This window comes from Pneumocystis jirovecii, assembly GCF_001477535.1.
Source record: "Pneumocystis jirovecii RU7 chromosome Unknown supercont1.13, whole genome shotgun sequence".
Lineage (NCBI taxonomy): Eukaryota > Fungi > Ascomycota > Pneumocystomycetes > Pneumocystales > Pneumocystaceae > Pneumocystis > Pneumocystis jirovecii.
In genome coordinates, this window is record NW_017264787.1 from 285,903 (window position 1) to 312,668 (window position 26,766).

Here is a 26,766-nt window from a genome sequence, read left to right on the forward strand (position 1 = left end):
TGAAATGAGATATAATATTTGTAAATATTTATCAATATTTTTTATATATACATTTCTATGTATAAATTATACATTAAAATTATATAAAATGTGTAATTATAATTTCAATAAATTTACATTTTTTTAATATACTTTAAATATAATGTTTTTTAAAAAAACAATATTGTACAAAATATGATATTAATTTTAACGATCAGTAAAATATTATAATATTTTGTAATATTTAATATGTTATATTAAATATGTTATATAAATGATCAAAAATAATTATAATATATTATAATTTATAATATATAAATATATATTAATATTGTATAAATATGAATTGATTTATACATATGATTTATACATATTTTTTTTAGAAAAAAATATATATTATTGAATTAGATGTAATAAAAATATAAACTTGTGTTTGTATTATGATAATTACATATGATAATTAAATATATAATTATTAGTATATGTGTTTTTACTATGTTAATATTATTAAAATATATCATTAATATAATAAAAAATATTATATATTAAATAAAATAATGATTATAATATACATTTAATCAAATTTATATATTCGTTTTTTTTTTTTTAAAAAATATATATAAAAACATTTTAATTAATGTACTCATCTTTTTTTTATTATCAAAAATATATCGTAACTACAGAATCACAATTTTATCTTTTATAATTATTTAAAATGCAAAGCATAATAAATACAATGGAAATAACAAATAGTATAAATAAAAAAAAGATAGACATTTTAATAAATTGGGTTAATAATAATAATATATTCGTACATTCATCTATTGGAATCAGTGTACGGGACAATAATGGTTTTTTTATATATGCAAAAACATTTATTAAAAAAAATACATTAATATTAAAAGTACCTAAAAGTATCATTTTATCATCAAAAACATCTGAATTATCATATATTTTAAACAATACTAAAATACCAAACATTATTAGCTTATGTATAGCTTATATGTATGAAAAAAGTCTTGGCCAGAAATCTTTATGGTATGGTTATCTTCAAATAATACCCGATAAAGTGGATATTCCAAAATTTTGGGGTCATGAAAAAAACTGGTTAAAAGGCACTGAAATTGAATATATTGGTGGTCTTGATATTGTATTTTTTCCACATTATTAATATATATAACTAACATTTTTTAAAAAGTCTGAATTATATAAAACATATCAAGACTTAATAATACCATTTATAAAAAAAAATGAGAAAATATTAAATCAAAATACATTTACATATGACAACTTTCTAAAAGCAATATCTATTATTAGATCAAGAGCTTTTGAAATAGATAAATTTCATGGTTTAGGTCTAGTACCGTTTGCAGATATGTATATTAAATAATAATTTTGTTATCAATAACATTTTTAGATTTAATCATACGATTACAAAGGAACATGTACATTTTCAAACTTTTTATGAAGTATGTGAATACTGTGGGTCATCAACACACATTGATCATACAAAACATCAAAATTATGATAAATTACTATCAAATAATTATATAAAAAATACATTTTATAACGATACCTGCGATATGGTTATATATAATTCACCTAATGCATCAAACGAAATATTTAATACATATGGAGCACATGGAAACGACGTAAATTTAAACTATATCTTGAAAAAATTAATTATTTTTTAGATTTTACTCTCAAGATATGGATTTGCTATACCTGAGAATAAATGGGATAGAATAAGCATGTCAAAAACAGTTGAGAAAAATTATTTAAAACAAGATAGATTACTGTGGTGGAAACTAAACGGGTTTAAAGTTTCATATCAAATGGGCCTTTTTCAAAAATATTTTTCTAAAGAAGATATAAAAAATTATATTGCCGAATGCAATAATGATCACAATACAAAATTTTGCACATACTGTCAAAATAATCAATATTTATTTCTTCAAGATAGTCTTTTTCTTGGATTTCCATCTATTCCTAGTCTAACATTAATATTTTTTATCACATTATTATCACTAAACAGTAAACTATTCAAAAAATTCAAAAAAAGTAAAAAAAACAGTATTATACTTATTCTAAATATTATCAAATTACAATCATTTTTATTTTATTATACGGGTTACATAAATAAGCTTAAACACCAAAAATACAAAACACTTTTAATTATGCTTAAAATTAATAAAATTTTATTAAGCGCTATAAACAATCGTTTAAAAAAGTATAATCAAATATCAAATCTAGAATATTTTATATCAGAAGAGACAAAAGTTCAAGTATTTAACATATTGAAAATAATAGCTATTCTAATTAAATTATAGACAAAAAGTTGTAGAAAACATTGGACAAAAATAGTATTACGAAACGAATTAAATATACTAAACAATACACAAAAAAGATGCATAAATGTAAAAAATACAATCAAATCGATTTTAAAACAAAAAAAAATACACATTAAGAATATGTATGTATAATTATTATCATTTTTCAATATAACTTAGTTTCTATTATTATATTGTGTATCAATAATTATTTTGGATTATATTTTTTAAACAAAATTTATATCAACATATTTTTCATATAATTATGTTATTTATTAATCAGTTAACATTATAATTTGTACCATACCTATATGATTACACAAAAAATAGTAAATCGAATTACAACTTAAAGAATATATTATTTTCAATTAAATTATTGAAAATAGACAAATATATTGATTTTGGATTTTATGAGTATATTATTTTTTATTTAAGTATTATCTATGAAAAGCTATTCAGTAATCATATAGGTAATAATTGTAATAATTGTAATTCACTTCGATATTTCACATATAAAATTCAAAAATGCATAAGTCAACCAGTTTTCTTAATATACACTAATATTTATATCCAAGATTATTAAAAACAAAAATATAAAAAAAAATAACACAAGCTATGAATCATTTTATCTAATTATACGAAAAGTAAACATTTAAAAAATATACTAAACATGAATTACAACCATATTCTATAATTGATAACTAAGATTTTGCCGAATATAAAATAATAAATATCTATATTTGAATTAAATTAAAATAATGAAATTGCAAACATACGCATTGCTTGACAAAACAGTTTTTTCATTAGTAATAAAAATAGTTGTATCATCAAATTGAAACCACTAGGAATATTAATTTCATATATATAACTCATAAAAAACATACATTATCATTTGATCGAGCAAAACTAGTATAATGACCAGTATTAATCTGCCCTTGATGACAAATAACAGATAAAAGATCATAAATACAATCATCTTTATAACAATCCATATAATTACTCCGAGCAATATACGGAAACATATCAAGCTGAAAAGAAAAATTAACATGTGTATCAATTTTTGTCGGAGTAGATGAATGCTCAAAACGCTTTAAAATATTCATTACAAATATAAAAAACAAAATCTAATCCTACCTTCAATTGAAAACATATAACTAAAGGAATCCGTTTAAATTTTAATTGTTTCATAGCTTTCTACTAATTCTTAATAATTTTCTTATATATAAAAATCAAGACCTCAGAAACAGATAAACATTTTGAGCATTTATATTCATTATTAGACAAATTTTCAGGAGATGTAAATCTAAAATTTAAACATTTTTAGATAAAATTGACACTTACCTTTGAAGACATTCTTGAAGACTTTTAACTAAATGTCCACTAGACGATGACTCAACATCAACTATAGACTTAATTTTTAACTCAAGACTAACGTCCATAATAGGATCCATAGTAGAAGTTACATTTCCACATGATGAACACGTAACATCACTTTGAAGTATCCCAGAAAATGTTTTATGAGCAATACAAGTGCATGTTGTATCTATTTTGGAACCAGAATGATTATGAATCTGACTCATTAAACACACAAAAAATTCGTGCGCATCTTGCTCAACATATCCTTTTAATTCCTTAGAAAGTTTCCACATGATTTCTAAAAACGAAGAAGGTCCAAAAGGTATAGAAAAATCTTTTTTAGAAAAAAACTATACATTTTAACATGCAATTAAATTATAAACAATCATCATATTACTTCCGCAATTACAGTATCCATAGCACAACAACTACAATTATCCTGTAAACAATTTTTTATCACATGACCATCACTCAAAAAATAATTACGAAAAATAGGATTATGAACCAAACATTGTATAACTACATTCATAAAACATGTAGCTCCCATATTTTGTATACCTCTTAAACCGTCACCTTTTCTTAATTTTAAAAAAAAAATCATAAAAATTTCAACCCTTTACCACAACATATAGCTTGTACATCATCGTTATCTAAATAATCATGATTTTCAATAGATATTTCTAATCCTTTATTTGATAAACATATCGAATCTTTAAAATAAAAATAAAAATATATAAAAAAAAATTATTACGTACTTTTAATATTGGATGATTTCATGTTTAATTTTCGCTTTACTAGAATATATATTTTCTCAAAAATTGGATCATAAATAAAATCATGACATGAAAAACAATATAAATAGCCACTAAATATGTCAATAGCTATAATATTTAATGCACAATTTTTAAAATATAAACGAGAAAAAACCAAAGATATGATTTTGAGTTTTCGCATGAATTTCTGAGTGTTTTCTTCTCCAACATCCAATATGAGAACATTGAAGACATAATAATGATCTTTTAAGGATATCATGACACACAAAACATTTTTGAAAAACTTTGCGTGAAGACTAAAAAGTTAGTCTATATATAAACATACAAAAGTACAAAAAATACTTTGTAACATCGACCTTTAAATATTTTGTAAAATTGAATAACTTTTAACGCTAAAAAATATGCTTTACAAATAGAATCTTTAGAAGGAGAGGAAAGAAGTTGCCAAACATGATCACAACCATACATATATCTCGAAAATATTTTTAGAAATTTAACCAAAAATAAATCCTATGTAATATCAACAATAATTTATAATTGTTCAATATTTCGAAATAAAGGGTTCGCTATAAAAACTCAAAAATAAATAGAAAAAATAACAAAAAATCTTAAAATTAATATGATTTATAATCATAATGATATATTTCATATATTTTTATAATTAATTTTATGAATATTATAATGAAATTTTACAAAAATCTAAAATCTAAAAACATGTATTAACCAATAAACATTATTTCTATAATATTTTTTACAACCTAAATATTTTATTTATAACCTATTTTTTCTAAACAAATTATTTTATAAAATCATTAAAATTCAAATAAACAATGTATTTACTTAAATTCTAATTCATCAAAAACATTAAAATCGACTAATATATATAAATATTATCTATTGACTAATATACTAATTCTTGATAGCATATATACGTAAAATATTTTTTCATACTATTTTAAATATTTTAAAAGTTTATTTATTAAAATACCACTAAATATTTATTTTATACGTTAACTATATATTATTTATCAATGATTATATTGACCAATTATCCAATTCATTCTATAATTATTTTTTAACTATAAAATGTAATTAACTAATTTAATAATAAATATTTTAATATAATTTTTTTCTATAAAAACTATCACTAGATTAAACTTCATATAATTTTTTTACTAAAAAACACAGAAATAATAAATATTTTCATGTATAAACCCAAGTATATTAATAAAATACAAAAAATAGTATAAAGTTATGTTATTTTTTCATATAAAAACAACTAAATTCCCAAATATATAATCATTTAAAACAAAAGCAATGGTATTATATATCCAAAATAATCTACCAAATCAAAACTAAAATTAACAAAAATTCTTTTATATTCTGAAAAATATAAAATATTCATATTATCTAACAATTAAACAATTTGCAAACAATATAAAAATATTAATATTGTATATTAATAACTATCAACAAAAAATAATACTTTAATAGTACAAGTAAGCAAATGTTATTTTTATGTTATCGTACAAGAACTTCATTTTCAATTATATCACTTCCTACATTTGTTATAAATGTCTCTAACTGATAAGTTGATTTATGCCAATCTTCAATACGCTTTTTCATAATATCTATCTGAGTTTTATCCAAAACTCTTGGATAAACCCATGTAATACGAACGACTTCATCTACTTGGTCAATAGACCCACGAATAAGGTTTAAGCTTAACGCTTTCATTACCAAATGCTCTATCTCGTGTTCAGGTAAATGAGTCTCATCCGCAATGTTAGAAAATTTAAGAATACGATCATGAGGCGATCGTTTAAATACAGCCTCAATTAAGGCCATAAGACATATTTTTTGACGCAAAAATGGAATAGAAGTCTGCAAAAGGGGCTATAAAAGAATAAAACACTAACTAATTAAAATAAAAAATACATACTTGTTTTAAAAAATGTCCCATCAGACTCTCAAATTTTAAAATATTCCCAGAATTAAAAGCAAACAAAAGTTGACGAAGCCATTCATGTTCTGTACCAGATAATGCATCAAGAACAGGATGAAGAAGCAGCTCTCCAAAATTATATATTGTATCACCCAAAAGAGCTGCAATACTTAAATCATATGCTCGTTGTTGTTGCTCATGGATACTAAGAGAAGAAAGATCATTATAAGCAAGATAAAGAAGAGAATTCCTATAAAATAGACCATAATCTGCTTTAGACTAGAAACAAAATTTAAGTATTGATAACAAAAGAATTAAATTATACTTTATAATAATCTGCATTTACACGATAAAACGAAGAATATATTATAGAATCTACTGAATCAAGCTCATCCAAAATCTTAGAACTCTTATTTAAAAGCTCAAAAGAACTATCCAAATCACCACACAACATCTTGACACGTGCTGTTTCAATTGATGCATATACATATGCATCTTTAGTTGTGGGTGTATTAACTTTTTCTAAAAGAGATGACAAAAATTCAAGAGACTCAACATTACCTAAATCATATTATTATTGTTATTGCTTTAATTACTAACCCACTTTTACATTGTCCTGATACACTCAACCCAAGCATTACAAGTTTCAACTTATTAATATTTTGAGAAAAAGACCCCACAAAAAAATTGAACATATCCATTCGAAAAGCTTCAGTTCCAGGATTCCCAAAAAAGTCTATAAGAGCATCCGTTAACTGTTTCCACAATCTGATAGCATATTAGTAATTTACAAGGCTAATACTACCAAAAGTAACAAAAAAAAGTAAATCTTACCGACGCTCCCAAAGATCCTGCATAGTTGAAACCATTTCTATTGAAAAATAGTTACATTTAAATCAATAAATTACAATTTCATATTACTTTGTAAATCGTCATTCATTAAAACTTTTTGAGATGCTAAAAATACATTAACGTCAACCCCACTATCAATCTCCATTGTCTATAAAGCATATATTCAAAAGATTAATAAAAAATATATCAAGTCACTCAACACCTTTTTATAATTGAAAACTTTTTATACTATTATTAATCATATAAAATATATATTTCCATTAAAAATACTCAAACCCTAAAAAACCTGATAAGAAAAACACCTTGTTAAGATTTACTTAATGTAATTATTTCAATTTCTTTAAAAAATTTAATATAGATTCTAAATTAACGGGATAAATATTTAAGGATAAATATTTAAAAATATCTGAAATTCCCTGGACACATTTAAAAAAATCAAATTACTAAAATTATTAATCTTTTAAGAATGATATTGCAACATTGGAGAAAACTAGAGTTGAAAATCAACAAAAAATTTCATTTTGAATACTTAAATAAAAGTTTGAACAAAAAATTAATACATGATATTCAAATATCTAGAACAGGGAAAGCACTCATAAAAAAAGGAACTGGAGGACGGTAAGTAGCATATAATTTTTAATAGTCTTTTAACTTCTAAATAACAATGTTATTTTTTTAAATAATAACTAATATAATGGAAGATCATCAATTAGTGGACACATTGCTACAGTTTTTGGAGCTACAGGCTTTCTTGGAAGATATATTGTAAATAAATTAGGTATATGATCGTATCAATAAAAACTTTTTACTAAAAATATAACTAATAATTAAAAATAGCAAAACATGGCACAACTGTAATAATACCGTGGAGAGATCAAGACTCTAAAAGACACCTTAAAATCTTAGGTGACCTCGGACAAATTGTTATGATGGTAAAAGATTTTTCATCTCTACTAGGATTGAAATATTATCCTACTAGGATTATAGAAAAGAATATAAAAAATAATATGTTTAGGAATTTGATTTGCGAAACAAAACATCGATTGAAGAATCCGTACGTCACTCAAATATTGTGTATAACCTTATAGGACGGGACTATGAAACAAAGTATAATTTTGTTATTAACAGAAACCCCCCGACTAATAATAGAAATTTCTCTTATAAAGATGTTCATGTTTATGGTGCTGCAGCAATTGCAGAAGCATGCGTTAAATACAATATAGATCGCTTAATACATATATCAGCTCTTAATGCAAGCATAACATCACCATCGCATTTTTATAAAACAAAAGTATACTATAAAATAAAAGAATATGCAAAAACTAATAATATAAAGGGTCTTGGAGAGGAAATCGTCCATAATATATTTCCCGAAGTAACAATAGTTCGTCCATCAATAATGTTTGGTGCTGAAGACCGATTTTTAAATTTTTTAGCAAATGCTAAAATCTTATTAACCATAAATAACAACCGTGAATTAATTCGACCTACATATGTTTAAATAATACTCTTTTGATCCTATCTTATAAATAATTAGGTAAAAGATGTTGCTCATGCCCTTGAATTAATGATGTTTGATGACTCTACTAAAGGTCAAATTTATGAATTATATGGACCACATGAATATTCAATTGCAGAAGTTTTAACTATGATTACTCATATTATACATCGTCAACCTTGGCATCTTAATATTCCTAAACCTATTTTTTCAATTATTACATCAATTTTAAACTTATTTTGGTGGCCAACTATAGCCCCTGATCAAATTCAAATGCAATGCATTAATTATAAAACTACAAGTAATGCAAAAACTTATACAGACTTAGGAATAAAACCTCATCATTTAGATAAACTTGCACCTAAATACTTACGTATGAATACCCTCTGAATCATTTTTTAACTAATATTAAAGGTATGTTTCAATCATCCAGACATGTAAACATATAAAATTAAAAATAATATACATCTCCATATGAAAAATATAACTTTAAATAGTCTCAAATATAATGTTAATTTTAAATATTACAATAATATACGTAAACGGAAAACAATACATTTCACAATATACTCAATTTTCATTATACCTTCCGGAACATCAAAGAAGTCAGCAGGAACAATGAAAATTAAGCATCTCGGAAATGAGATATAAATATGTCCAAAAAAAATAGCATGCGGCATATAAAGGGCCAAAACCGGTTCTGTCTGGTAAAAGGCAAGATAGAAATTCCATGTCGCAACCCCCTACCGCAAGATGGCTTAAAATATTTTTCAATGCCCTTTTTATAACATTTTTTTTCGGAGATTAAATGTGACTTACTAATTTAAATATGCATAAATCTGTTTTTGGAATAGTATAAATTCTACAAAATTCTAGCGTTATTTTCTAAAAATATACAAAATACATAAAAAGTTATTTATTATATTTAAAAAATTATGTTTTTAAAACTATTATAAAAAATATTTTTTATTTAAAATAAATTTGTACAATTTTAGTAAATTAAAATATATCTATCTAAAATATATTTCATATTTTTTTATAAAAACATAACTTTCAAGAAAGTATAATTATAATCTTTTTACAAAAGATATTAAAGTATCAAATATTTAATAAAACGTAGTAAAACGTAGTATTAATTTAAAAAACTCAAATTAAAATTTAGTACAAAATATTTTAACATAAATTTTCAAATTAATAAATATAATTACCATTAAACAATAACTTCTAATTTTTAAATAATATTTTAAAAAAACAATATTCTTAATATTATTAATCTAAATATAATTTTAAATTGCACGTTTTTATACTCATTAATAAAACTAAATCTTTGAAACTATTTAAAAATTACGACATTCTAATCTTATAAACATTACTAAATTATTAATTTAAGTATATAAAATATAATATATTAAATATTTCTGAATCTTATAATTTAACCAGAATTTTATTTTTTGATAATATTACAGGTATAAAAAATATTTTGATATTAATGTTAATAATTTATTGATATTTCAATAAAACATATGATTTCTCATAATGTATCTTTATTTAAAGTTATTAATGTCTTTGTTTTACAAGAAAACATTACTAAATAATAATTAGTATTATGGATTTAGATTTTTTAATTATTATCAATTAAAACCACAACATTACAAATACGTCAATAATTTCACTCAGTTATCATATTTTCATAAACCAGCTCACTTTTTGTTCCTATTTCGTTCTATTTCAGATGCAAATCAACTATTTAAGTCATTTCAAAAATACTTTTGAAAGATCATCTAAGTTGTAAAATAGAAAAAATTATAACACATTCTCTAATCCAAATTGCTCTATTGACCCAAATAAAGGATCATCAAACTTATATATTATTAAAGAAATAAGAAAATATTTGTGGCCTAAAGTATATTTTATAGCGATTTTCAGCATTACTAACTAAACAATTAAGGATGATTTTAATATAAAAGTTAGAGTGTGTTTATCATTATCTTTACTTATTGGATCTAAGGTCAATAAAAAACATTATAATAATGTGTTTAATAAATTCAAAGATTTTAAATATTCAAATTCCGTTTTTTTTTAAAAAAATTATTGATTCTATAAATATAAATTCATTAACAACTGATGAAACTGCTTTGGCAATTACAGGATCTATTATTATTGGGTGTATTTATCAAAAAAAAAAAAAAACATACAGCATTTTAATATCTAATTAGATGGTCTTGCTAGAATTAGTGCAACTGCTTTTCAAGAAATAAGAAATAGTATATTCGCTACTGTTTCTCAAAAAGCTATAAGGAAAGTAGCATATAACATTTTTGAACATCTTTTACAACTTGATTTAAACTTTCATCTAACAAGAAAAACTGGAGGATTAACTAAAGCTATTGATCATGGAACAAAAAGTATAAGTTTTTTATTAACGTCTATGGTATTCCACATCCTTCCTGTATCTTTGGAAATAATTATGGTTTGTGGCATTTTGGTTCGATTAATAATTATAACATTTAAATATACTTATTTTTATAGACTTATCAATATGGATCACATTTTGCATTTATAACTTTAACAACTATGATATTATATACTATTACTACTGTAAAAACAACAACATGGAGGTATCTTTTAACTATTATTAATTATTTGTATTAAATATTATAGAACAAAATTTAGAAAAGAAGCTAATAAAGCAGATAATACAGCTGCAACATTAGCCATGGATTCACTTATTAATTACGAAACTATTAAGGTATATAATAAACATTATAAATTCTAAAATAACCAAAATATGTATTTCAACAATGAAAAATATCAAATCAATCTTTATGATAAATGTTTAAAACATTACGAATCTTCCTCAATAAAAGTTGCTTCATCTTTAGCACTTCTCAATACTGAACAAAATATTATATTTTCAACAGCAATAACAGCAATGATGTACTTAGCTATTAAAGGGATATATGCAGGACAACTCAGTATTGGTGATTTAGTAATGATTAACCAACTAGTTTTTCAGTTATCTGTTCCTTTAAATTTCCTTGGAACTGTATATAGAGAATTAAAGCAATCATTGATAGATATGGAAACATTATTTAACATACAAAAAATTCAAGTTACTATTAAAGTATAAAATTATATAGAATACATTATAATCTAATTACTACATTTAGGAATGTGAAAATGCAAAAGATTTAGAATTTCAGAAAGGCGAAATAAAATTCGAAAATGTTACTTTTGGATATTTACCAGAACAACCAATTTTTGAAAACTTAAATTTTACTATTTATCCAGGACAGAAACTAGCCATTGTTGGACCAAGCGGTAGCGGGTAAATACTGAACTTTAAAATTTTTAATCATAACTTTAAAAGGAAATCAACCATTTTGCGTTTACTTTTTAGATTTTATGAACTACAAAGTGGAAGAATTTTAATTGACGGACAAGATATTCGTCATGTTACTCTTAGTTCATTAAGGAACTCTATTGGAGTTTTACCCCAGGATACTCCTGTAAGTTGTTACTTTTGTTTGTATTATTTCTTACAAAAGCTTTTTAATGATACAATTTTAAACAATATCCAATATGGAAAAATAAATTCAACTATAGAAGAAGTTATTGAAGCAGCTAAAACAGCCCAAATACATGATACAATCCAAAAGCTTCCAGACAAATATAATACAAAAGTAGGCGAAAGGGGATTAATGATTTCAGGTTAAACATTTTATTTCTTTAAAAAAAATATTTATTATTAAAAGGCGGGGAAAAACAAAGGCTAGCAATATCAAGATTACTTCTTAAAAATTCTCCAATTCTTTTTTTTGACGAAGCAGTAAAAATCCTGTTTCCTTAGTATAAAATTCATTATTATTTTAGACATCAGCTTTAGATAGCGAGAATGAGAAATCTCTTTTAAATAGTATTCAAAGTATATTAAGAAAAAATAACAAAACTAGCATATTTATAGCTCACAAACTTCGCACTATTATGGATAGTGGTAAATAGATAAATATATTTATATTAAACTAAGATTTTCAGACAATATTATTGTTCTCCAAAACAAAAAAATAATAGAAAGCGGTACACATTACGAACTTATTAAAAAACAAGGTCTTTATAAAAAAATGTGGATATCTCAAGAAACAATTAACTAGGTTTTTTATAAAAAAATTCAAAATATTAAACAATAATAAATAATATATGAAGTAGCTCAGTTTTATTGTAATTATTTTACATATATAATAATATTAATCTATATGATTATATAAAAAATTATAATTAAAAATATTACATTTTTTATAAATCAAATAACTTATTCTAGATTATCAATAAACCAATTATTTATAGATCATTTTTTTAATAAAAACATTGAATATAGTGAAAATCAATTATTTTAACTATAAAAAACATTAAAACCTGTTTAAAACTTTAATTATACAAAATATAAATTTAAAAAATAAAAGTACAAAAATTTTAATAACATTACATATATTCATTTTCATATTTATTATATATATAAAACTAACAAGTATAATTTCATGAAGAATGAGATATAGGTGTCATTTTTAAGAAATTAACAAAAGATGATTTAGAAATAAGTTTTTGATTTTGTTGTCTAGCCCTTTTATGTTTATTTTGAACACTGCGAAACTTTTCTAACAATTCTGGCCACTTCATTTCATCTGTTTTATTCTTTGGTTTATGTTTTTCAAAATTATTCCTTAAAAACTTACAATAATTTCTATATATTAGAAAAAACTTACTGTTTAGAAAAAAATTGAAAAAATCCTATCGAAGATACACTATTCAAACGTTTCTTTAAGGTAAAAAATGCAGAGGACTGAGGTAATAACATAAGTAAGCCGTATAAACATTTATAAAGATAAGGATATCTATCCGGTTCCAAAAGCTGCAGCCGAAGATCTAAACAATCAAAAAACTAACAAAACATACAAAAGCACCCACATGTGAAAACAGGTGATTCCAAAAGCTGAACTAAAGTATCGATTTGTACAAGCATACTAACAGTCATTTCTAATTCTGCACTATACGATTAATTAGCTTAATTTAAATAGTCAATAATCCTGACAATATTTGAAGCAAATTAGATGCTTGCTCATATGCTTGAGCTAAAAGACAAAGAGAAAACGTAGCAACAGCATTATGACACCAACAACGGTATAAGCTTACAAACAAAGATTGACCATCCTAAAAAATAAAAAAACGCATATATAATAAAAAAAATACCTTAAATTCTAAATTTTTAAGTCTTTTTCGAAAATCAGATAATTCTGGAGAAGTCATAAGATTATTATTTAAATTCTGCACCATAATACTTGCAAACTCCAAATCCTGGAATACATTAAACTTAAAAACAAAAAGAAAAAATACACACCTCATCTTTTTCTAAATTCTCTGCTAAAGTACAATATATCTTTTCTGATTTAAGATAAATACATAATTGACGGACAATTAAACTTCCACGAGTTTCAAGCAATCGGCGATCTGTACTAAAAAGAGATAATAAATTGACCATAAATACGTCAAAATAATCATCTTTGTTAGCAGAAGAAATTTGTGCAAGAAGCTCTAAATCCTTTATAATAACCTAAATAATATTAAATAAAAGAACTAAAAAACAAATTAACATACTTCGTCATTAGGATCAGACAAGATTTTCAAAAGAGCAGGAAATGTCCCATCATTTAATGTAAGAACCTTTTATAATAAATTAAGATAATAACATTTTTTAAATTCTACCTTTTGAGGTGCTAAATTATGCAACATAATAAGCCAATTTAATGCAGCAATCCGAGTTTGTTCATGTTCATCTGAAAATTGCAGTATAAGAGCATTTACAGTACTTGAATAATCCAAAATATCCTTAAAAGAAAAAAAGACATCATTTTCTTGGCTATCTGTTTTCGTAATTTGTTGAAAAGAAAAATTTATAGCTTTAGAAGATAATTCAGATGAATGAAGTTGAGTTAAATTTGAAGTAATCTTATTAGTTTCTAATACTTCTGATACTAAATTACAAAGATTTTGATTAATTTCTAAAGCTGCTTGGCGTGAAGACTCCCCTCCTAAAGACAAAGCTGGTAACACAAGTGATATAAGACGTGGAGTAAATTTTAAAAGATCAATAGGACAAATATTAAAAAATTCAGCAATCCATTTCAAAGCCATCAGTTGTATTGACTCCTCTTTCTAAATTAATACAAAAATAAAACCCAGGAAACGAACCAGATGAACTAATATGAGGAAGTAATATTTCAATAATTTTAGAATAATGAATAAACACATCTTGACCAGAAATCCATTTCCCATCCTCAATAAACATTAAATTATCTTTTCGGATGTCCTCATATTTACACTTAATATCGTTATCATTACAATTTATTAAGCTTTGAGAAGATATAGTAGATTTAGCTTTTTTAAATACAAGTTCTTTTTTTATATTAGAAATTCTTTTTATTTCTGATAAAAAATCAGTTAAAACTCTATCAGTAGCATTCCGAACATCTTGATGAGAATCACTTAAAAACTTAATTAACCCATCAAGAAATCTAGGTAAATATGTAATAAGTTCCAAATCAGGAACAGAATCAAGAACCTTTAAATATTAAAAAAATTTAAAAAATTAAAAATTTTATACTGTAATCCATGAAACTAAAAACATCCTCGTAAAAGGGTTTATAACATATATACGTTCTGAAAGCATTGGTATAAATTTTTCTAATGAAAACACAGAAGATCTCTTAGTTTCCTCAACAATAACAGGAACAGATGGATCAATACTTAAAGCCTTAGGAGAACCAACTGGACTAGATGACCGATAAACAGAAATATAATTTGCAGCTTTTTCGGAAACTATGTCTTTTATGAGTCGATCAAGAAGCTCAGCACCATTTTTTACAGAAGGCTCAGTATCAGATGATAACTATTAAAAATTAAATTATATCCTTTAAATTCCTCAAACATTATTACTTTAGATAAAGCATCAAAAATCTCATTAAAATATAATAAGATTTCACCTTTTGCAACTTTTGCAATATTATACATACTTTCACAAGCATAATACCTAACTCTATGTTCTTGGTCTAAAAAACACGACAAAACAGGAGGAACAATATCTTCCAAATATTCAGCAACATCCTAAAGCAAATATTAATAATATTATATATAAACATTAAATACAAACTTGACCAATAGCTATTACTACAGCAGCAAGGCCAATAAGACCACCAAATGTAGTATTGGCAACTCTCGAAGATCCATAAATAAAATCTTGGCAAAGAATATCAATTATCTGTTTTATTCTTGTTGTATCATTATTATTAAAACATTCACGAGTAAATCTTACAATTAAATAGCTTTTCAGGGAAAAATATAATTACATACTTTTCAACTTCATAAGCAGCGGATTTTCTTTTCTCATAAAGACGGTTTTGAAGACCCTGAAGTATAGAATCATCTATAGAATTATTAACTAACTTTATACTTTTAAAAATATCTAACCCATTAAAAAAATAACATTATATGTCAACACAAAAAACTATTCTTAAAAACCAAAAAATATCTAATATCTAGACAACAGTATATTTTAACAAACGATGTCAATTACAAACAATAATAAATTTTATTTTTATAAAAAACCCAAATTGAAAAAACGATACATATTTTATAAAATAGAAAAAATACAGTAAAACATTAAAGTAATTCTAATAAGCAATTTTCCTAAAATATATCTTAAATATGAATAATTATTAAATTTAACTAACACTAAATTCTTATTTAATACTTAAAAATAATCAAAATTTATATTCTGATTTTTTTCAAGCTTTCATAAAAACTAAAATGAAGCATTAAAGATAAAAAAACATATAAAATTAAAAAAAAAAAACCCTTTATTATTACTATAAATAATTCAAAAACATCTAAAAAGATGGTTATTATATTAATAAACTTAATAAAACCTATATACTGAATTCTTTTTATATAAAATTTTAAAATAATAATTTAAAATATTATTAAATAATATATTCATAAAATTATATATATCATAATTTCTTAGAAATCTATTATTAAAAAAATCAATTTTACTATATTTTCAAGTCACAAACATGTAATATTATCTCGATCACTAATACTGTCTTGTTTAAACATCTTGTAAAAACATTATCTTAAACATAAATCCCGTAATTATAAAATTCTTTAAAAATGTTCAAAAATATACATTATAAAAAATATAGAAAAAAATAATAGAAGTTATATTCTAAAAACAATTTCTACGAAAAATTCAAATATACACAAATGTTTACAAAATAATACTATTAATTTTTATAACTTTAAAATTCATAAATTAAATAATATTAACTTCTATAGTATTTTTCAAAATTTAAAGAATTTTTTAGTAGAAGTTAGTAAACATTTATATATACTAATATTCACTAAAACTTAGATATTTCTTCTAAATATATATAATTCTAACATTTCTATTAAAAACCAAAATCGCAACAAAAGCCGTATATCTCAACTATTTTGTTATGATATATTTCTAAAACATTTTAGTTTTTATTAATTGAAAAATAAAATTTTATCATCTAAACTTGAAAATATTTTAACTTATGTATATCATAAATACTAAAAAAAAAAATAAAAAAATATACTTAAAATAATCAAACTTTTGAAATATACAAGATCCTAATTTATTTATTTTTCTTAAGAATATTCATCTAAAACAATTTAAAATTATAATAAAAAAATTATTCCTAAAAACAGAATTATTAATATATTAAAACAATTAAACGTAAATCTAAAAATTCAAAGATAAATATTGAATATTCCTTCAAATTATCTTATAAAAAAACCTACTCAATATATCACAAATATTAAATAACGATATTATATAATTATATAAAATTTAATCATTAATTTCTATTTAATAATTCTAAAATTGCCATATATTCTAATTAAATTACATCACGGCTTTATATTCTTTATTATATTAAATAAATTCTAAATAATTTTCAGAATTAATTACTCAATTTTTAATAATTTATTTTAATAAAAAATTTAAAATCATAAAAACAAAAATAAATCAACAAAAATCCTAACAATAATCACAAAAGGCAATTTTATAAAATTAACTACATTTTCAAAACCAAAACATTACTTATCAATATTCTAATATAAAGAAACTAGAAATAATAAGCAAACAATTTTAAGAATATTAAGAATATCAATATAAATAAAATTATAAATAAAATTATAAATAAAATATACTAAAATTACCACTCAAAAAATATCTAGAATCTACATGCTCAATACCTATATAAGTTTCTAAAATCTAATATAAATAATCTTAAATACTTCAAAAGTATCCGAAAGACAAATCATAATCTACTCTATATAATTCTCATGCTAGATATACCAAAACATATTTCCTATAAATTTGTCTTTTATACTTTAACATTTGATTCTTTTAAAACAATATCACTATTATTTAATACTTGTTCTTGCAAATCACCATCTGGCTCATCTACAAGACATGAATTCTCTAAAACTGCTGAATCAAATGTACCAGATAACATTTGACATTCTAGTTTATTCAAAGACTCTTGAGGCGAACAAAATGGTTTAGCAGTATCCAATACCTTAGAAGACCTATTAGATGCACCATGTTCTTCATTTATTAAAGACTCAGCACTTTTCACAGATACGGGAAGCGGAACTTTTTCTAAACTTAATTTATCTGTAGAAATATAAGCTGTATCCGTATTAAGATATACAGATTCTTCCAAGTCTTCCTTAGATTTAGACTGAACAGTTACAGAAATAGGCGACTGATCTAAAGTAGAAGGCAGTATTGGACAAAGATTCTGATTATTTGTTTGAGATTCCAATAATACAGATAATTTGGAATTATTTGTTTGAGACTCCAATAATACAGATAATTTAGAATTATTTATCTGAGATTCTAATGGCACATGTAAAGAACCAGACCTATTAATAAATGTAAGAAAAAAAACAAAAATATACTAATTACAACTCTTGATCAAGACTCTAAACCTGTTAATTATATAACTTTTAAATAAACAAATACTTTACCTTTTCTACATCAATTGACCGTCTATTTAGACCAGGCTCAGAATCAAAAGACTTTTGAGATTTCAAAGGACAAGGACATTCATCAGTTGACGAATAATATGAAGAATCCCTTTTAAACATTAATATATTACCCAAAGCACTAGAAACAATACTACCTTAAAGACGATTTCAAAGTAGCCACTTCTTTTTGATTGTCAGAATCATTCAAGCACGCATTAGAGGAATCTAATAAAACAGGCGCATGCGTTGACACATTATCATCAAAATTCTGCTAAAAAATTCAAAACTACTCAAATCTATTACTAACTAACCTGAACGGAAAAAACATTATCACTGGAATGAATAGAAAACTTATCCTATTCTCCTTAATTATAGAAACAACTTTACAATTATTAAACCTTTTCAATGAAAGACTACAGTACATTATTAAATAAATCATAACCAAAGAACATAACTCACCGTTTCCTTTTCATTTATCTTATCTCCCTCATAATCCTTTAAATATTAAGTACAAACTAAATATTTTCATTAATAATACCGTGTCAAGAGTTTGAAGCTGCGTTCCTTGATATGGAACAACAGATGCTGCTACCACATCAACAGTATCCTTAAAGTCACTATCTGACTCCTGAGAAAGATGTTCTCGATCAAATACCCCATTTTGATCTAAAAAATATTAAAATTAAAAAAAAAAAATATATATTATTACCATGTATTATTTTATTATCTGATATATTTTTCATCTGTAAAGCTACAATGTAATCCCTATATTCTTCATCGGACATATATGACCGTCCTGCAAACATTTTGATATCATTGTACCAATCAAGTAATTCTTGATATGTTCTTGTCCTAAAAATCAATATATGAGAACTATAAATATTAACCCAACAGGACCCCATAAACACATATAAACAACAGCATACCGACTAGAATACTCATTTTTATATCCCTTCAAAGAAAATTTATATGATTTAGCATTTACAGGACTATGATCACTGATTTCATAATCACGAAGAGATAATGACATAATTGGCGTCTGACCACAATTAAAATTACTGGACTTAAACTCATGGAGAAATCCTGATGGTGTAAGCACATAAAACCCAGTATTATAAGATTTAAGAATTTTAGTTCTTCTTTCAAGACTACCACAACGTATTTCCTTAGCAGCAGGATGATTCTGACCATATAAAACATCACTAAGACATCTAGGAGCCCTAAAACCAACAGAATCCTCACTATTATTACAGAGCCCCATTGCTGTCAGCCTCAAAGTACTGACAATTTAAACAGAAATTTATTTACGAAATCTAAAATTTTTATCGGCAAATAAACGTTAAAAAAAGATAATTTTTTAAAAAAAAAATATAAATATATATAAAAATAAAAAAACAAAATAAAAAAAATTAACAAAATAAAAAAAAATTAATAAAATAAAAAAATTACCAAAATAATCTAAAACTATACTAATTCTTAATAAGATGTTTAAAAACAGAATCTAACAATTTTTATAAAAAGAAAAAATAAACTTAAAAACAATTACCTTCTCTAATAAAACTATTCCATCCTTTGTTAAGAGAAATAGAACCACCTATAACACCAATATCCTTATTGAAATTGCAAACGAAGTCAATTTCTTTCTGAAAATCATCTTTATATTGACAAAAAACTTGTCGAATTGTATCTATCACATGATTTTCAATTCTACGACAATAATCGTCTATATCCAAATAAGCCCGGTGCAGCGAATTCTCTTCTAAAAGCATTTGCATAATTTGCTTCTCTAAAACGAACTTAAGAAGATATGGATCTGTTTTAGGGGTAATTTTTTCAGGATTAAATTCCCATGTTAAGAGAGAATCCTTATAAACATCAAATAACTTATACACTTAATTTAACATATCAAATATTAATTTAGTATACCCTTTTAGCAGCATCCGTTTCCTTAGATAAATTATTACGAAATCTAGAAGACATCTTCATAACATCTTTAACACTATCACTCAACATAGTTCTTTCTTTCTCTAATTTTGAAATAATATCCACATTTACACTATTCGGCATTGTAGACAAATAAATAGAATACTTCCGATTCCATTCACAAAAAAACTTCTCAGCTTCTCTAAGTCCACCATCCTGAAAAGAAAATTTATCACAAAAATTATTCTATTTACACCCTTTAATACATAATAAAAAAGATTAGAAACCTAACACTTAATACATTCCCTAATTTCTTAAACTCAACTGCTTTAACTTCTTGAACATGAACAACCGCTTTAAAATATACAATAAGCTCTTTTAATAAGCTTCTCCATGCTAATCAATAGTAAAAAAAACTAAAAACAAAACAATAACAAAACTTACTATTAAAACGAGCAGCAAGGGCTTTTGTAGGATCTAAATTTTCTGAAATAGAAGACAAAAATATAGAATCTACATTATTATTGTGAACATCCCATATCAAACTTTCTTTTAAAAAGAGTGTATCAAGTGACTTCTTTTGACAACTTTTATGTTTCTTCTGACGTCCTTCATGATTACCCGAAGAAACAGGACCTTTTATTGAACCCATCTTAATAACTTTATAAAACTTAGTTAATTTTTTTCATAAAATAAGGAAAAAAAAAATATCCGATATATTGAGAAAAAATCTACGAAATAATAAATATATTAAATAAGATTATATTTATTCTAAAGAATTTTCTTTCTTTTTATAAAATTGAAGATCTTTTAATTTACTTATAACATCATCAAGCGAAATTCGAATTTGTTTTGACTTATCATCACGGTTTCGTACCATTACTGTATTCGAATCCTGTTCTTCTTGACCAATAACTATATTTATAAATATTTAAAAGTTTTTAAAACTATATCTTACCAAATATAAAATTATATTGAGATACTTGAGCATTTCTAATCATTTTATTTAAAGTATTATCACTTAAATCTATATCAACGTAGAATCCATTGTCATAAATCTTATCATATACACACTTTGAATAATCTTTAAATGATTTAGAAATAGGTATGATTATTACTTGACGAGGAGATAGCCAAAATGGCCTAAAATTATTAAAATAATACTAGAAAAAACAAACTACCATTTTCCAGCATAATGCTCAGTCAAAATAGCTAACATTCTTTCAATACTTCCAAGTACAGCACGATGTATTATTACAGGTCTTGCATAAACTGTCTGATTTTCCTTATCCGAAGCTAAACGATACTCTAAATTAAAACGTTCTGGTAAAAAAAAGTCAAGTTGAATTGTAGCACACTGATGTTGTCGCCTTAAAGCATCAAAAATTTTAATGTCAACCTTTAATTATTAAGCCTATTTTCTTACTAAAAAAAATATAACCTTTGGTCCATAAAATGCACCATCACCTATATTATATTAACACTTTGAAAACCATATATATATATATTAACCTGGATTTATTTCCCATGGCATCCCAAAATTATTTAAAGCAGTTTCTAAACTTTTTTCTGCTTGATCCCATGTTTCAATATCACCAATAAACTTTTCAGGACGAGTAGAAAGATTTAACTTAAAAGAAAAACCAAATACTTCATAAATATATTTTAAAAATTCAAAACAATTCGCAATTTCTTCTTTAATCTAATACATATAAGACATCTTCAACAAAGTAGTTAAATTTAACTTGATCAAAAGTACAAAAAATATGTGCATCATCTTGTTGAAATCTCCGAACCCGCATTAATCCAGTCAACGCTCCAGAAAATTCATTTCTATGTAAAACACCAAAATCAGCATATCTTAATGGAAGTTCTCGATAACTTCTATCACGCATTGCAAACATAAGACAATGCCCAGGACAATTCATTGGCTTTAAAGCATATTGTTCTTTTTCAACATCAAATGCAAACATATTTTCAGAATAATTTTGCCAATGACCGGAAATTTGCCAAAGCTTTGAGTTATAAACATTTGGTGTTACAATTTCACTAAAACCTCGCTTTTTGTATTCAAATTTTATAAATTCTAATAATCGATTATATATACGAGTTCCATGTGGTAAAAAAAAACAACTACCGGGACTAAGCTCATGAAAAAAAAAGAGCTCTTGTTCCTTTAATTTTATTAGAGTAAAATAGCTATACTAGTTCAATAAATTACTTTCCCAATTTTTCTATGATCCCTTTTTTCAGCTTCAATAAGAAAATTCTTATATTCCAACATCTGTTTACTTTCAGGAAAACTTATACCATAAATTCTTTGCAAAGAATCATTTGTAGAATCCCCTAAAAAATAGGAAGATGAATTCTAATAAAATATATTTCCTTTAAACCAGAAAAAATATAAAAAACTAACCTTTAATATACTAAATGCTTTTATTTTTCCTGTATGAAGCACATGAGGCCCCATACAAAAATCAACAAGAGTACCGCACCGATAAACGGTAGAAGATCCACCATCAGGAACTTTTAATGATATAATCGTTTTTTTATAATTATTATGTTTAAACATTTCCAACAAATCATCTTTAGTTACCAACAAACGCTGAAACACTTGTTTCTCAGATATAATAAACTTTATCAATTTTTCTAAATCAAAATAATCCTGTTTGAGTACAGTCCTAAAGTATATTAATAATAAAAACACAAAAACCAAACAAAATAACCTATTTGAAATCGCCATTTCATAAAAAAATCCATCTTCAATAGGCGGTCCAATACAAAGATGACATCCATAATACCTTTCTGCAGCTTCTCCAAGAACGTGCGCGCTTGAATGCCAAAAAACCTGTTTTCCTTTTTAAAATTAAACCATTTATATATTTTTTTTCCAAAAAAAACAAACCTTCAAAAGTATTAAAATCCAATAATTTCAAAGACGACGATTCCTCAAATGGTCGCTCTAAATCCCATAAAATACCATTAACTTGAGCAACTACAATATTTTCTGACAATTTTCTAGATATCCTTTTGGAAATTTCTAAAGGCGTAGTCACCCAACTTATTCCTTGGAAAGATGTACCATCAGATAAAGTAATCGTAATTTCAACATGTTCCTTATCTGCTCATAAAAATTAAAAACAGTTCTTGAAAAAAATAACCTTCATCAAATATATTAACATACTTTGTATTTCTTTTTTAAATTCCTCATAAAGCCTTTCAAACATAAAAATCCGGTGATCTATAAACACAGGTTTCTTTATAATCTTAATAAACATTATTTCCTTTCCTCAAGATATATATACCTCTAATAAACAACTTTTATCCATTTTACATTTGCTTTTTAATTCGTTCTATTTAAAAATTTTAAATCATATAAAATTCCAAATTTTAAAATCTAAAACGTAAAATAAAAAACATACATTTAATAATTTTGTACAAGAACGTATATAAATCGAACACATATAATGTAACAAATCAATTATTAAAAATTCTAGATACACTTCTAATACTAAAAATCGCTTTATAGAAACACAGTTTAAAAAATACACCCTTTATATCGATATATTATTTCATTAACTTAAATTTTAATTAATTTTAATTAAAACAATATTATTTGAACAGGTTTTTTCATTATATTATCTAAGATCATTATGTTAAGCTCTTTTTGCATGTATACTTTTATATTTTATTTATTTAATGAATTTTTCACCTACGATTTCAAACCTTTAAAATCTTTATCTTACGATTCCTCTAAAAAATTAGAATTTTTTTAAATTCTTTTAATGAACAAACATAACAAACGTCCCTTTCAAAACCAATTTCGAGCTACAGATCGATGGAGAAGACAAGACAATGCAGTAAACATAAACAATGTTGGTAAGAAAAATATATTATTAATAAAATTCTTATTTTTTCTTTTAATAGAAATTGGGTCATTTGTACATGCATGTGAAGGAGAAATGCTATATGCATCAACCCACACAAAAATTCCGTATTTTAATGCACCTGTATACCTTGAAAATAAAGTATAAATTAATTTTATAATATCTGTTTTTAATTAAAATAATATTAGTGTTTGATTGGGAAAATCGATGAAATTCTTGGACCTATGAACCAAGTATATTTTACTGTTAAACCTCAAGAAGGCATTGTTGCAAATTCATTTCATGCAGGAGATAAAGTATACATTGGAACTGATAAACTTTTACCGTAACATATATTTTATAAATTTTAAGATTTCTAATATCATAATTAGTCTTGAACGATTTTTACCACAACCCAAATCCTCTATTCAAAAAAAAACGCAAAAATTATCCCGAGGCAGCTATCAAAGCAAAGACCGTAGGGCTTACCAAAGATTCAACAGGAAAAACAAATCTTCTTTTGGTAGCCGTCAGAACCCCACCTTTTTCAAAAAATCTAAAAATACCCAAAGAAACTCCAAACAATTCTCTCGTTAAATATAAAAAACCATTCAAGTAAAAAATAATTAAAAATATTTTGATAAAAAGCTTGTGTATTTTTTATGATGTATTTTATATTACCCCTATATACTTTTAGTTTATACTGTATATCATTTCAATTATAAATTTATTTCATCTAATAAGGCCTTAACTATCTTTTCCTTTGCGTATCGATAATTTAACATTATTTTAACAATGTCTAAAAGCAAAACATCATCTATTAAAAAAGGTAAGCAAATATTCTATTAATCAAAATACATGTTATTAAAATTAGCTAAAAAAAGAGTTTTCAAATTACATTTATGATGACGAACACTTTTCACTAATTAGGTTAAATCAATTCTATCTAATTTTAAACCTAACATTTAATATAGAGCACTTCATTTAGCAGATTTTATCACAGAGCTAAATGGTTTTGAATACTCAATTCTTTATTTTAATTATTAATAACAATAAAAGGATTTTGTGGTATTATGAGTATATTTTCATCTATGAAATATTGTCTTGGAGACCCATTGGATACTACATGGCTTTGGAAATCTATAACATTGATGCCATTGGGGTATATTTTTCTTTTCTACATGATTAATTTATTAAATATAAAAGATTATGTTTTGATTTTTTGGACGGAAGAGTAGCTAGATGGAAAAAAAAAAGCTCTCTTATGGGTTAGATATTATATATATGATCTAAAGGAAAAAATCTAAATTCTGCAGGAAAGGAACTTGATAGTTTAGCAGATTTGGTTAGCAATTAAATATCTTTTCCATATTAAATTTTAATAGGTATCTTTTGGTGTTGCTCCTTCGGCATTTGCATTTGCCCTAGGTGTACGTACACTTATTGACACTATAGTTCTCTCTTTTTTTGTACTTTGCGGAATTTCTAGATTGGCTAGATTTAATATTTCTGTTGATTCATTACCAAAAGACAAACATGGGAAATTAAAATATTTTGAAGGCACTCCAATTCCAAGTTCATTATCAATAGTAGCTATGATGGCATGGTGCGTCAGATCAGGTTGGATTCTTGAAAAACTTCCTTTAGGTGTAATATATGAAAACTCTTTTTTTGAGTTTCATCCAATAGTTATTATTTTTGCATTAAGTGGCTGTGCCATGTGCAGCAAAACTTTAAAAGTACCTAAAATATAATTATAAATATAAGTTATAAGAATTTATTTATGATTAATATTTATAAATTATTTTTTATCACAAAAATTAAAAAAAATTCATTTAAAATTTACTATAATAAAATCTATATCAAATTTAATATATTGTAAAAATTACTCAGCTCATAACATTGAACGCAAATACTATATTTTTGTATAAATAATATAAATAATATAAATAATATCAATAATATCAATAAGAACGATAAATAATTCTAAAAGCATCTAAAAAAAATGTCTATAAAAATTAAATTTCATTCTTGATCAAATATTATTTTTTAATAAAAATAATTTTTTATATTAAAATATAAATAATATCTTTATATTTACAAATAATAAAAATTAAAAAATATTAATTTTATA

The 26,766-nt window shown here is 24.0% G+C and overlaps 10 protein-coding genes across 10 annotated transcripts; 5 read left to right on the plus strand and 5 right to left on the minus strand.

Moving 5' to 3' along the window:
* Positions 1-715: 715 nt before the first annotated feature.
* Positions 716-2,309, plus strand: T551_02920 (uncharacterized protein; the record flags this gene model as incomplete). Its single annotated transcript, XM_018375183.1, has 5 exons — positions 716-830; positions 885-1,129; positions 1,178-1,356; positions 1,397-1,631; positions 1,674-2,309. 5 exons carry the CDS (start codon positions 716-718, stop codon positions 2,307-2,309), a joined length of 1,410 nt encoding a protein of 469 aa, XP_018228724.1.
* A 688-nt stretch (positions 2,310-2,997) lies between these two features.
* On the minus strand, positions 2,998-4,906 carry T551_02921 (uncharacterized protein; the record flags this gene model as incomplete). Its single annotated transcript, XM_018375184.1, has 11 exons — positions 2,998-3,043; positions 3,086-3,150; positions 3,194-3,397; positions 3,444-3,503; positions 3,546-3,612; positions 3,651-4,015; positions 4,063-4,238; positions 4,286-4,375; positions 4,421-4,546; positions 4,593-4,734; positions 4,781-4,906. The coding sequence occupies 11 exons, from the start codon at positions 4,904-4,906 to the stop codon at positions 2,998-3,000; spliced, it is 1,467 nt and encodes a 488-aa protein (XP_018228725.1).
* Positions 4,907-5,959: 1,053 nt separating this feature from the next.
* Positions 5,960-7,380, minus strand: T551_02922 (proteasome regulatory particle lid subunit RPN9; the record flags this gene model as incomplete). Its single annotated transcript, XM_018375185.1, has 6 exons — positions 5,960-6,334; positions 6,381-6,662; positions 6,709-6,944; positions 6,988-7,151; positions 7,218-7,254; positions 7,305-7,380. The coding sequence occupies 6 exons, from the start codon at positions 7,378-7,380 to the stop codon at positions 5,960-5,962; spliced, it is 1,170 nt and encodes a 389-aa protein (XP_018228726.1).
* A 321-nt stretch (positions 7,381-7,701) lies between these two features.
* On the plus strand, positions 7,702-9,123 carry T551_02923 (uncharacterized protein; the record flags this gene model as incomplete). The annotated part of the gene is made up of 6 exons (XM_018375186.1): positions 7,702-7,853; positions 7,937-8,013; positions 8,073-8,167; positions 8,251-8,526; positions 8,572-8,730; positions 8,773-9,123. The coding sequence occupies 6 exons, from the start codon at positions 7,702-7,704 to the stop codon at positions 9,121-9,123; spliced, it is 1,110 nt and encodes a 369-aa protein (XP_018228727.1).
* Positions 9,124-10,256: 1,133 nt separating this feature from the next.
* T551_02924 (uncharacterized protein) lies at positions 10,257-12,884 on the plus strand (the record flags this gene model as incomplete). The annotated part of the gene is made up of 14 exons (XM_018375187.1): positions 10,257-10,286; positions 10,336-10,484; positions 10,531-10,636; positions 10,682-10,741; positions 10,785-10,899; positions 10,950-11,218; positions 11,263-11,351; positions 11,395-11,482; positions 11,750-11,857; positions 11,904-12,061; positions 12,104-12,444; positions 12,489-12,562; positions 12,607-12,727; positions 12,769-12,884. The coding sequence occupies 14 exons, from the start codon at positions 10,257-10,259 to the stop codon at positions 12,882-12,884; spliced, it is 1,824 nt and encodes a 607-aa protein (XP_018228728.1).
* Positions 12,885-13,266: 382 nt separating this feature from the next.
* T551_02925 (uncharacterized protein) lies at positions 13,267-16,255 on the minus strand (the record flags this gene model as incomplete). The annotated part of the gene is made up of 14 exons (XM_018375188.1): positions 13,267-13,450; positions 13,494-13,653; positions 13,696-13,775; positions 13,820-13,938; positions 13,978-14,082; positions 14,126-14,338; positions 14,383-14,448; positions 14,491-14,936; positions 14,977-15,346; positions 15,389-15,673; positions 15,721-15,888; positions 15,935-16,091; positions 16,135-16,207; positions 16,252-16,255. 14 exons carry the CDS (start codon positions 16,253-16,255, stop codon positions 13,267-13,269), a joined length of 2,430 nt encoding a protein of 809 aa, XP_018228729.1.
* A 1,939-nt stretch (positions 16,256-18,194) lies between these two features.
* T551_02926 (uncharacterized protein) lies at positions 18,195-21,418 on the minus strand (the record flags this gene model as incomplete). Its single annotated transcript, XM_018375189.1, has 12 exons — positions 18,195-18,738; positions 18,785-18,798; positions 18,844-18,952; positions 18,999-19,114; positions 19,303-19,338; positions 19,382-19,509; positions 19,553-19,695; positions 19,731-20,106; positions 20,390-20,708; positions 20,770-21,012; positions 21,059-21,162; positions 21,211-21,418. 12 exons carry the CDS (start codon positions 21,416-21,418, stop codon positions 18,195-18,197), a joined length of 2,340 nt encoding a protein of 779 aa, XP_018228730.1.
* A 114-nt stretch (positions 21,419-21,532) lies between these two features.
* T551_02927 (threonine-tRNA ligase) lies at positions 21,533-24,095 on the minus strand (the record flags this gene model as incomplete). The annotated part of the gene is made up of 12 exons (XM_018375190.1): positions 21,533-21,681; positions 21,725-21,909; positions 21,948-22,165; positions 22,208-22,233; positions 22,279-22,468; positions 22,512-22,940; positions 22,988-23,134; positions 23,183-23,447; positions 23,493-23,622; positions 23,672-23,882; positions 23,928-24,023; positions 24,072-24,095. The coding sequence occupies 12 exons, from the start codon at positions 24,093-24,095 to the stop codon at positions 21,533-21,535; spliced, it is 2,070 nt and encodes a 689-aa protein (XP_018228731.1).
* Positions 24,096-24,551: 456 nt separating this feature from the next.
* Positions 24,552-25,229, plus strand: T551_02928 (H/ACA snoRNP pseudouridylase subunit GAR1; the record flags this gene model as incomplete). Its single annotated transcript, XM_018375191.1, has 4 exons — positions 24,552-24,645; positions 24,694-24,794; positions 24,842-24,978; positions 25,025-25,229. The coding sequence occupies 4 exons, from the start codon at positions 24,552-24,554 to the stop codon at positions 25,227-25,229; spliced, it is 537 nt and encodes a 178-aa protein (XP_018228732.1).
* Positions 25,230-25,427: 198 nt separating this feature from the next.
* T551_02929 (CDP-diacylglycerol-serine O-phosphatidyltransferase) lies at positions 25,428-26,386 on the plus strand (the record flags this gene model as incomplete). The annotated part of the gene is made up of 7 exons (XM_018375192.1): positions 25,428-25,461; positions 25,517-25,562; positions 25,607-25,644; positions 25,692-25,794; positions 25,839-25,900; positions 25,949-25,977; positions 26,018-26,386. The coding sequence occupies 7 exons, from the start codon at positions 25,428-25,430 to the stop codon at positions 26,384-26,386; spliced, it is 681 nt and encodes a 226-aa protein (XP_018228733.1).
* Between the last annotated feature and the right edge of the window lie 380 nt (positions 26,387-26,766).